This window comes from Babylonia areolata, chromosome 32 (genome assembly GCF_041734735.1).
Source record: "Babylonia areolata isolate BAREFJ2019XMU chromosome 32, ASM4173473v1, whole genome shotgun sequence".
Lineage (NCBI taxonomy): Eukaryota > Metazoa > Mollusca > Gastropoda > Neogastropoda > Buccinidae > Babylonia > Babylonia areolata.
Window position 1 is genome coordinate 4,066,010 of NC_134907.1, and position 12,500 is coordinate 4,078,509.

Below are 12,500 nucleotides of genomic sequence, written 5' to 3' on the forward strand. Positions count from 1 at the left end.
ACACACACACAAACACACACACACACAAACGCACACACAAACACACACACACACATACACACACACACAAACGTACACACACACTCACACACACACACACACACACACACACACACACACACACACAAACACACACACACACACACACACACACACACACACACACACACACACACACACACACACACACACACACACACACACACACACACACACACACACACACACACACACACACACACACACACACAAGCACACACACACACACACACACACACACACACATACTTCACTACTCCTGCCCTCCCCCCCTCTCCACCCGGCAACCCACGCACGACAGAGAGAGAGAGAGAGAGAGAGAGAAGCCACAGAGAGAAAAATATGTTTCGTTACTCACTAGTTCCCACTTCAACAGAGACGAACAGCAGCAGTGACCCCAGCAACAGCGAAACAGCCAACAGCTTCTTAAAGCTGCAGCGTGTTCGGAGTAGGCTGTATAACGTGCGCTGAAAGAAAAAAAAAAAAAAAAAAAAAAAAAGAAAAGAAGAAAACATCATTTCCGTTTTCCCTTAAGGGCCAACAGCAAAGTGAGAGCGGTATTAACAATGATATCTCCAATGCAGTGGGAAACCACTTGTAGCTTAGTCTTTTGTGAAGGACTCTGACTCTCAAACTAGGAGGCAAGATTGCTCTAGCTCTTAGAGCTGCAGCTTTGGGGGCTAGTTGGCCTTTGGGAACCATTCCAACGCCGACTGTACTAAAATCCTTTTGGCCGAGAGAGTGGGGATGTAACTTGGGCAAGACACTCTCAAATCAAATTCTAGCCCGGGTAGTCGGAACAACAGTTGCCTCCTCTGTTGTTCTGATGGTCATAGTCGGAAACGACTGACTATCATCATGCTTACGGGACAAGATTTCTTCCTATAGAAGTTTGCTAGAGCACAAAACTTTTGTTACCATGGGTTCTTTTTCTGTGCACTAAGTGCGTGCTGCACATCATACCTCGGTTTATCGTCCCATCCGAACGACTTGATTTTCTCAGTTTGATTTTCCAGTCAAACTTGGGGAGAAAGGGCGAGAGCGGGATTCGAACCCAGACCCTCAAGGACTCTCTGTATTGTCAGATAAGCGTCTTTAACCATTTTGCCACACACACAAGATAAGAAGGACGTTTTGGAAAGGAGGTTGTTGGAGGTGCTGAAAAAACAACAAACAAACAACAATAAAAGCAAAGCACACACACACACACACACACACACACACACACACACACACACACACACACACACAGCAGCCGAAAAAAAGATGATGATAACATTATAGTCACACAACGGATTACCAAGAATAGGGAAGTGTTTGCTGAGAAACTACAGACATGTGAGTATTTTATGTTGGTTTGTATTGTTTCTTTTGTTTGTTTGTTTGTGTCTTCTTCCTTCCTTCCTTCCTTCCTTTCTTTCTTTCTTTTTCTTTCCTTTAATTTTTGACTCACTTGTGTAAACAAAGTGAGTCTATGTTTTAACCCGGTGTTCGGTTGTCTGTGTGTGTGTGTGTGTGTGTGTGTGTGTGTGTGTGTGTGTGTGTGTGTGTGTGTGTGTGTGTGTGTGTGTGTGTGTGTGTGTGTGTGTGTGTCCGTGGTAAACTTTATCATTGACATTTTCTCTGCAAATACTTTGTCAGCTGACACGAAATTAGGCATAAAAATAGTCATCTTGTTTAAAACAATATTGCACCTCTGGGATGGGCACAAAAAAGAAAAAAAGAAAAAAAGAAAAAAAAAGAAGCCTAATTATATGCAAACTGCATTTACTGTTATATTTATATTTTTTGTATTCTCTAAACTTGGCACTTTGATCTGATATTCTGACACAACAAGAGCAGTCATTATTATCATTTTTTGTTCAAACAGGAACTTCTTTTGCTAAGCATGGAAGTTTTATTTATTTTGCAAACGTTTTGGTGCAGATAGTAAAAACCGGAAATTACTCTGTAATTAATGCTAGGGGACTTCATTTGCTTTAAACTGATCTTTCTCATCTTAAACATTACATTTTGAAATTATACTCAATACATAAAAAGCTTGTGTGTTTTATTCTCAGTGTACAGGGCTTTCACTATGTTCATTCGCCCAAGTGGTCTTTTTCGGAAAATACTAAAATCAATACAAGTGGACTTTATAGATCTATTGGCTGAGCCCTGAAGGTCATGGGCAAAAATCAATTGTGTACACATATTTATACACATTCAAAGCGCATGCTCATATTCTTCGCGAACGCGAACGACGCCATTTTGTTTCAAGTTGTTGACCTGCCCGTTCAATCCTATATTCAATGGACAATACACGATAACATGTGATGGAAAGTTGGAGAAGGAGACCGTTAAATATTTATTCAGAGAAAGATTTGTGAACGCCTCATCACTTACTGGATTATGCCCCAAACTGCCATAAAAATATCCACAGAATCAGTCGGAATTCACAGTTTAAAACTTTAAACCATGCGAGTTAATACCCTTGAACAGATCACGATGAAACGAAAAAATTTCCAGTCTTGACTTTTCTCAAAATGAAGTCCTTTTCACTTCTTACGACGTTTAGAAGTACTTGTACTAGGCTCTACATGTTATTAGTTGAAAAAAATACTAAATTTTCATATCAACTTTAAAACTATAAAACTAGAATGAACATAAAAGAGAAATTGAATCGACCGTGTCTTACTACATTCCCGGCGGGTGTAACTAAACTTGTACACCTATCTAGATCTAGTGAAAACGGCTAAATGTTGCAGTGTGACTGCGGCGATAGCCATTAAAAAGAATTTTTTTTTTTTATTGCCCTTAAAGATTTGGTGATGCCCAAGATACACCAGAATAATATGATTTAAACAGCGTTCTCACTGCGAATACCGCAATTGATTTATCGCCCTTTAAAAAAAGTATGTTCAAATGTTAAATTTTAGAACGTCAGTTAAGGACCCACAATAGTGTAATGGATAAGGCAGTTTCTTCTCACCCGAACACGCGGGGTACGAATCTGGTTAGGACTTTTTTCTTCTTTTCTTTTTTTTAAAGCGAAGCTTTGTAATAACCAATACAGAACACATTTTAACGATTAGATTTTTTAAAAAGTGTATCACAAGTGAGCCTTAAAGGTCTTGCCTCTCTTGTTTTGCTTTCTTTTCTTCATCGTTTCTGTTCTTTCTTTCTTTCTTCTCTCTCTTTCTTTCTTTCTTTCTTCCATCCCCCTCTTTCTTTCTTTGTTCTCTCTCTTTCTTCTCTCTCTTTCTTTCTTTCATTCTGTCAGTTCCTCAATTGTATAAACGTGTCTGAAGCAGCTGACATATGTTTACAGTTGGGCCATGAGCAACGTGAGACCTGTATTATCAATAGTTTCTACATTGCAGTGGGAAATCATTTACAGCTTAGTCTTTTGTGAAGGACTATGACTCTCAAACTAGGAGGCAAATCCCAACAACGACTTTCCTAAAACCCTCTTGGCCGAGAGAGTGGGGATGTAACTTGGGCAAGACACTCTCCGCTGTAATCAAATTCTAGCCCGGATAGTCGGGACAGCAGTTGCCTCCTCTGCTGTTCTGATTGTCATAGTCAAACACGACTGTGTTTATGTATATGATATATATATATATATATATATATATATATATATATATATATATATATATATAGATAGATAGATAGATTGATAGATAGATAGATGTGTGTGTGTGTGTGTGTGTGTGTGTGTGTGTGTGTGTGTACATTTGTATCAGTTTGATTATTTTCTTTGATTCTGTATATATTTATTTTAGAAATAATATATTTTCGACTCGTTCAGTTTGTGTAATTCTCTGTTTATCTCTCTGTCCACTGTCTCGCTGTTTGCCTGTCTCGGACTCTCTCCATTAGTCCGCTTGTCTGTCTGTATGTCTGTTCTCTCTCTGTGTATCTCTCTCTCACTCCCTCTCTGTATATTTCTCTTTCTCTGTATCTCTGTCTGTATGCTCTCTCTCTCTCTCTCTCTCTGTATCTCTTTGTCTGTTTGTATGTCCTCTTGTTCTCAAATGAAGTAATTTCAATGTCTGTAATACATATTCTAAATCGACACAACAGAACACGTGATATGTAGCAGCGCGCACGTGTGTGTGTGTGTGTGTGTGTGTGTGTGTGTGTGTGTGTGTGTGTGTGTGTGTGTGTGTGTGTGCGCGCGACGGAGAGAGAGAGAGAGAGATTGATTGATTGATTGATTGATGATTTATTGTCAAAAGCATTTACAGCCATTTTGACAAGGGGGGATTACAAAACACAACAACAACTAATTAAGCAAATACCACGAAACACACACCGCAACAACTGTACGCAAGAAAAGGGTAGGGAAAAAGAACAACAAAAGAGCAAACAACATGTGGACCATCCACGGTCATAATTCATTTGCTTATATAATAATTAGTGAATCCGTTTATTCATTAGCATTAGGGGTCATCTGTATATAATTACGTACCTTTTACTTGATTCTTTATACTGTCTGTCCATTTTCTAGTGCTTTCTGCCTACAGTTAAGTGCTACGGTAAGAAATTTTGACACAGCTGTTACCATCACTTCGTTCTCGTTTTTTAGCACGTGTTGCATGCGGGTCAAGTCATCAACGGGACTTGATTCTATGTTGAATGGATATCTGTTTCGGATGTGTGCATATGCAGGACAGTGGAATAAAACGTGAATTTCGTCTTCTTTTTCGGAGCCGCACATTGGGCAAGTGCTGTTTGCCTCAGCCTCAGTTAGACACCATACCTTATGGCTCCTCAATCCGCACGCTCTAAGTCGGAATCGTGTAAGGGTATCTCGGAATTTCTTGGTGGTAATAAATGACAAATATTTTTCTGCGCCAAATGTATCTTTAAACGAGTAGTGCCAGCTGTACTTTTCATTGTGTTCTATTTCTGAATGCCAGTTTTGTTTGTAACAAGAAATCAATCTATCTTTGAAAACTGCTATGAAGTTATTTTCATACCCTACACCCTGGCATAACCATACTATACCAAAACCATTGTCGTTCAGAATTTTCTGTATTTTCGATACCCAGTTACTTTTTCCTTGTTCATTTTGTAAATGGAGCATTTCATATGTTTGTCTGCTAATTCTAGTTAAAGGCAGTTTTATTAGTCTGAGCCAATATTTAACACATTTCACTGCAGTTCTAATAAAAAGAGGATACCTGCCTGTCTCCCCATACAACAGCTCATTTGATGAGTGCATAGGCATGTTTAGAAACCGTTTAATTGAAAATGTATGCACCTTTTCTATCTGGCTAATAGGTCCAGGTTCTAGACCCCAAACTTCAGAGGCATACGTAAGTATGGGTTCTATTTGGCTGTCAAATAGTTTCCAGAACAGAGCAGGACTGATAGAACCCAGGCGTTTCATGGCGTTGAGGATTTCTATTACTCCTCTTTTACTCTTCCTGCACGGTTCGTCAAGGGAAGTGGTGAGGCAGAGTTTAGTCGTGAATGTCAACCCTAAGTATTTATATGCATTTGTAACTTTCACTTCAGTGTTACCATACAGCCACTTTTCACTTGACGACAAATATCCACCCATGCGAAACACTACAACGTTTGTTTTAGTTAAATTAACTGTAAGACCTAAGCGATCAGCTTCATGATTTAAAACATTCAGTTGATTCTGCAGGCCTATAGGGGTGCTTGATTGACACCAATATCACGTCATCTGCAAAAAGCAATAAGAAGATTTCTACAGCATTAGGTATCATTTGGATGCCATGTTTACCCATATTTGATAGTTCAATTGCTAATTCATTGATAAGAAAAGAAAATAGCATGGGACTAAGTAAACAGCCCTGTTTAACTCCTCTTGGACAATCAAAGAGATCAGAATAGAAACATTTGTCACGCACACATGCAAGTACAGAAGTATAAATTCCTTTCACAGCTTTGTATAAATGCCCGTGTATACCCGATTTTCTTAAAACATCCCATAATATATTTCTGTCCACCGAATCAAAGGCCTTTCTAAAGTCCACAAACGTAATGTAAAGCTTACTATTATTCTGTAAATATTTCTGTACAAGTCCATACAATGTAAATATATGATCTATTGTGCTGTAGCCTGCCCTGAAACCTGCTTGCTCTTCGACTATCTTTTCCTCTCTTTCTGCCCAAGCTGTTAATCTTTTGTTCAGAATGTATGTATACGCTTTGCTTATAACGCTGGTCAAAGCTATCCCACGATATTTGTCAGGTATATTTGGGTCCCCTTTCTTATGGATTGGCACGATTATTGATTTGGACCATTCTTTTGGGAATATTCCATCTTTGAACAACCGGTTAAAAAGTTGAACAAGGAAGTTAATGACACCATCGCTGGCATTCTTTAGTATCTCACTGACGACTTTATCACAACCAGCGCTTTTACCCGCTTTAAGGTTTTTGATACTGTCTATAACCTCCTCCTTTGAGAGAGAGAGAGAGAGAGAGAGAGAGAGAGAGAGAGAGAGAGAGTATATGAGTATATGTATGTATGTATGTATGTATACATTCAGTTTCGCATATACGGCAAACTTTTCAACTTGCGGCGACTCCACGCTAGGTCCAGGGTGTTTGAGGCACTGTTGAGAGAATTCCTTTTCACTGATGACAGCGCGCTTGCTGCACACACCCATGAAGACATGCAGTTCATTATGGACAGGTTGTCAACCTCCTGCAGGCGCTTTGGACTCACCATCAGCCTAAGCAAGACCGAGTCCATGTACCAACCAGCTAGCTCACAGAACGCCAGTGCCTCACCCCCCGCCCCCACCCCCCCACCTGCAATCAAGATCGATGACACAGAGATCAAGTTAGTCGACAAGTTTTGCTACCTGGGCAGCACCCTATGCAGCAACGGAGCCTTTGATGCACAAGTGACGCTGTGCATCGCCAAGGCCAGCTCCGCCTTTGGCAGACTCAACAACAGGCTGTGGAACAACAAAGGCATCAGGCTCAGCACCAAAATCAAAACCTACAGAGCTGTTGTGCTGACCACCTTGTTGTACTGCTGTGAAACATGGACGACGTATCGCCGTCACATTCAACAACTTGAGCAGGTTCACCAGAGATGCCTACGAAAGATCCTCGGCATAAAGTGGCAAGACAGGGTCTCCAACCTCCAGGTCTTAGAGACGAGCGGCCTGCCCAGCATCGAAAGCCTGCTGATCCAGTGCCAGCTACGCTGGACAGGACACGTTGTCCGCATGACAGACAGCAGGATCCCGAAGATGCTTTTGTATGGCCAGCTGAAGGAAGGCCACCGCGAACTTGGAAGACCCTGCAAGTGCTTCAAGGACACCTTGAAGACAAACCTCAAAGCCTGTGACATAGACATCGCTTCCTGGGAAACTGATGCCCTTGACCGCTCTCGCTGGAGGATGCTGTGCTCTAGTGGCATAAAGACGTTTGAAAATAAGAGAACGCTGGCCATTAAGAAGAAGCGTGAGCGAAGGAAGCAGGGCTCAACTTCTGGAGACGTTTTCCCTTGCAACACCTGTGGGAAGTGCTGCGCATCCAGAATCGGCCTCTTCTCCCATATGGACACACACCGACAGATAAGCCTGCCTGCCTACTCATCCGTCGGTCCGACGGCAGACTCTATCATATATATATATATATATATGTGTGTGTGTGTGTGTGTGTGTGTGTGTGTGTGTGTGTGTGTGAAGCCGTATGTGCCTGCACGTTTGAAAAAAAAAAAAAATTTAAAGACGTGATTTGACACTTTAATAAACTATGCTGTTGGACAGCCTGTTATTGATCATATGTTTGTATTGAATTACAGTATGATATTTTATGCCTAGTATCTGTGATTATTGCATGACCGTACTAGTTGTGGTTTGTGTTTATAGCAAGGTATGGCTTTAGCATTACATGCTTTTATACATACATATCAAGTGAATGTGTTTATTTTGCATTGTTTATGTCTTTTAAACCACATGGATTTCCTTCCCCCTCCCCCCCTCTTCCCCACCGGAATTTAGCTAAGTATTGAGTTTCGTATCAAGCTACTCATTTATTCGTTTGTGTATGTACGTATGTAGGTATGTATGTATGTATGTATGTATGTATGTATGTATGTATGTATGTATGTATCATTAGCGCATTTACGTTCAGAACAAAACAAAAGCAAAACAAAACAAAACAAAGAAAAGAAAAGAAAAAGAAAAAAAGACTGTCGCAAAGGCATACTTACTTTCGATATTTTCATCTTGAATAACCCAAAGGTCAACATGTTGTTTTTACCACACAAAAAAGTAAGGTGACAAACACACACTCAGCATGCACGTTTTGTAGACAATATAGAATTTATCACAGTGTTTTCCGCAGTCGTCTGAAAATTATTTACACATCCATTTTGAATGTATTACATGCCAACAGTAGTTTTCGATGAAAAAAAAACCCGCAAAAATAAATAGATCTTTATTTTCTTGTCTCAAGGTGCAGGCATGAACTCAAATGATTAGTACTTTTTTTTTCGGCAATGCCAAAACCTATACAACTCAAATCGCGTGTTTATGTATGATGTCACGCAAACGTTATTTTCTTTCGAAGAACGTTCCCTAATCCAAGAAGCAAGCAAACCGCTTGCTGTCGAAGTATAACACAATGTGTTTTCAATAAAGGTAAACGCAATCTCAAACTGCTTTTTTGAATGTTTTATCCGCTACGCATCCAGAATCGGCCTCTTCTCCCATATGAGGACACACACCGACAGATAAGCCTGCCTGCCTGACTCCATCATGCTGTTACGATTCCGTAACAGCTGCAGCCTCTTACCATCGCCGGTGTAAGCAAGCGATTTTACCCTCTCCATTTTTGCAGAGATATGTGGTTACATGGGAAAGATGTTACCGCCTGATATATTTGTTGAAGAACTACAAATACCATGCTGATGATTCCTTTGACATAAATGTAGCCAAGTGCTCAATACGACTGGCTACTCAACTCACAGCACAAGCTGAAAGCTGATCTATAGCAGACGCCGTTTTCGAAACTAACAGCCGGCCTTCAACGGCTCGTGCAGAATGTGTGACGCCATTCCCGGTTTGATGCAAAGCCCATTCTAAATCTATTCCCTAATCATCTATTAAATCAAGTATCTGTATCGTTCACTGCAATATTATATTTGTTGTGCTTAGACACACACCTAAATCAGGTAGAAGCATACTTGATTTCAGTTTAATCATTCGACAGTCTAAAGATTTCAACGGACACTAAGCTTACGTCATTTTGTCTCGCCACAAACCACTCCAACTAAGTGTCGCAGTACGCAATTGGGCGAGCTCTAATCTGTGTTTCTGACGCACCATATTTAATTAATATCTCTTTTGTCAGATCAGTAAACTACAAGTATTATATACTGGCAGAATCGTTGCAATTCCATCTTTAAATTTATTTCATTTACGTTTGCCTACGTTAAACTGATTTAACGCAGTTTGTAATTTTTCCGCGATGAGCTCACTAAAACTGACCCTGTTCTGGTGACTTAAATTAAGATTATAAAGTTATCATAAATAACACTTCATTTTATACTCATTATAAAGTAGGCGTTGAGCTCTTTCTTTTGCGACCTATCCAACGTAAATCGGTTCAGGAATTAATTTAGAAATCTATCACTGAACACCTTGAAACAAGCACAGTTCTTACCAGATTTAGCCTGATTTGAGCCGATTTGCTTCGCAGCATACGCGAGCGTCTTTGCAGTTCGCATAACTTGCATAAATAGACAGAGTGGGTAATCAGTGTTCACTTTCACCTGAGCCAGTTTGAGGTGACAGCCAGCTAGCTGACCACTGACTGTGTGTCACCCACAGTGTGTGTCGCTCCAACGGACAGTGTCTCGCTACGTATCACTGCACTGTTTTACCTCTTCTCCTTATTTCTTTTTTCTTCTCATAACTATTGTAAATAAAACAATAGAACAAGAGAGCCAATGCCTTCAAGACTCACTTGTGATACGCTTAAAAAAAATCTAATCATTAAAATGTGTTCTGTATTTGTTATTATAAAGCTTCGGGTTAAAAGAAAAAGAAAAAAAAAAAAGTCCTAATGGCAGATTCGAACTCCGTGTATTCGGGTGAGAAGAAACTGTCTTACCCATTACACTATCGTGGCTCCTTAACTGACGTTCTTCTTCTTCTTCTGCGTTCGTGGGCTGCAACTCCCACGTTCACTCGTATGCACACGAGTGGGATTTTACGTGTATGACCGTTTTTACCCCGCCATGTAGGCAGCCATACTCCGCTTTCGGGGGTTAACTGACGTTAAACATGCTTTTTCAAAGGGCAATAAATCAGTTGCGGTATTTGCAGTGAGAACGCTGTTTAAATCATATTATTCTGGTGTATCTTGGGCATTCAAAAAAATCTTTAAGGGCAATCAAAAATTCTTTTTAAGTCCGCGGTAAAGGAGACATGGTTATTGCTGCAATCACACTGCAACATTTAGCTGTTTTCTCTGGATCTAGATAGATGTACAAGTTTCAGTTAGTTACATCTGGTTGACACAGTCGATTCAATTTATCTTTTATGTTCATTCTAGTTTTATAGTTTTAAAGTTGATATGAAAATTGAGTATTTTGTTAAACAAATAACACGTAGAGCAAAGTACAAGTACTTCTAAATGTCTTATGAAGTGAAAAGGACTTCATTTTGAGAAAAGTCAAGACTGGAAATTTTTACGTTTCATCAATTCAAGTTAAGGGTATTAACTCATATGGTTTATTATTTTTAACTGTGAATTCCGACTGATTCTGTGAATATTTTTATGGCAGTTTGGGGCATAATACAGTAAGTGATGAGGCATTCACAAATCTTTCTCTGAATAAATATTTAACGGTCTCTTCTCCAACATTCCATCACATGTTATTGTGTATTGTCGATTGAATATAGGATTGAACAGACAGGTCAACAACTTGAAACAAAATGGCGTCGTTCGCGTTCGCGAGGAATATGAGCATGCGCTTTGAATGTGTATAAATATGCGTACGCAATTGATTTTTGCCCATGACCTTCAGGACTCAGCCAATAGATCTGTAAAGTCCACTCGTCATATTGATTTTAGTATTTTCCGAAAAAGACCACTTGGGCGAATGAACATAGTGAAACCCTGTACACTGAGAGTAAAACACACAAGCTTTTTATGTATTGAGTATAATTTCAAAATGTAATGTTTAAGATGAGAAAGATCAGTTTAAAGCAAATGAAGTCCCCTAGCATTAATTACAGAGTAATTTCCCGTTTTTACTATCTGCACCAAAACGTTTGCAAAATAAACATAACTTCCATGCTTAGCAAAAGAAGTTCCTGTTTGAACAAAAAATGATAACAATGACTGCTCTTGTTGTTGTGTCAGAATATCAGATCAAAGTGCCAAGTTTAGAGAATACAAAAAATATAAATATAACAGTAAATGCAGTTTGCATATAACTTGGCTTACTTAAAAAAAAAATTGTGCCCATCCCAGAGGTGCAGTATTGTTTTAAACAAGATGACTGGAAAGAACTGAATTTTTCCTATTTTTATGCCTAATTTGGTATCAACTGACAAAGTATTTGCAGAGAAAATGTCAATGTTAAAGTTTACCACGGATACACACACACAGACAACCGAACACCGGGTTAAAACATAGACTCACTTTGTTTACACAAGTGAGTCAAAAACCCTTTTGTGACTGGCCACTATATGTTCCTGGCCTGTGCGCGGAGATTCTTGTCTATCCTTTAAATCATTCAGTTAGTTCTTTTGTACCGTCCCCTTATACCATTCGGGAACACGGCTACATAAAAAAGGGAACAGTTAGTAGAAAAAATAGCTATCCAAAGCAGAAGAAGTCAAGGTATACCAGTTATGAAAGGGTATATTCCACCCTTAAACTAAATGGGCGATATTCACAACACACACAAAACGAAATACCCGTTAAAAGAATGTGAAAATTGTCAAGGATGAGAACTGGTGAGACGTTGGAAGAAAATAAAATGAAATAATGGATAACAGAGAAATGTAACATTTTGTTATGATGTTTTGGGAAAGGAATACCCCCCCCCCACACACACACAGATATATATATATATATATATATAGACACACGCACACACACACACACACATACATAGTACGTATAAATATATTGTCTTTCTACTCAAAACTAAAATGCATGTAAAAACGTTCATCATAAATTCCGAAAAAAAGATTATTTGTTCCATAATGCGATATTTGACTTCATGATTGAAACCACCCCTTTCACTCTCCCCCCCCCCTCTCTCTCTCTCTCTCTGTCTGTCTCTCATTCACTCTCTCTCTTTCTCCACATCTGTCTCTACATATCTATCTCCCCATGTCTCTCTTTTCATGTATCTATGAATATAAAAAGAAAAAACAACAACAAACAAAGTTGACTGGGCACTGAAGCGATGTGTTTTCCCTGGGGAGAGAAACCCGAATATCACATAGTAAAAA

The 12,500-nt window shown here is 39.4% G+C and overlaps 1 protein-coding gene across 2 annotated transcripts in view; it reads right to left on the reverse strand.

The window, feature by feature from the left end:
- The window catches only part of LOC143276689 (carbohydrate sulfotransferase 1-like), a 22,236-nt gene extending 13,499 nt beyond the window's left edge, over positions 1-8,737 (reverse strand). For both annotated transcript variants that reach the window (XM_076581327.1, XM_076581326.1), the window contains exons 1-2: positions 8,237-8,737; positions 398-506 (exon numbers count right to left, since the gene is read on the reverse strand). In XM_076581327.1, coding sequence (XP_076437442.1) covers positions 398-506; positions 8,237-8,275 — 148 coding nt within the window. In that variant the 5' untranslated portion in view covers positions 8,276-8,737. The remainder of the gene's footprint in view (positions 1-397; positions 507-8,236) is intronic.
- Positions 8,738-12,500: the final 3,763 nt, after the last annotated feature.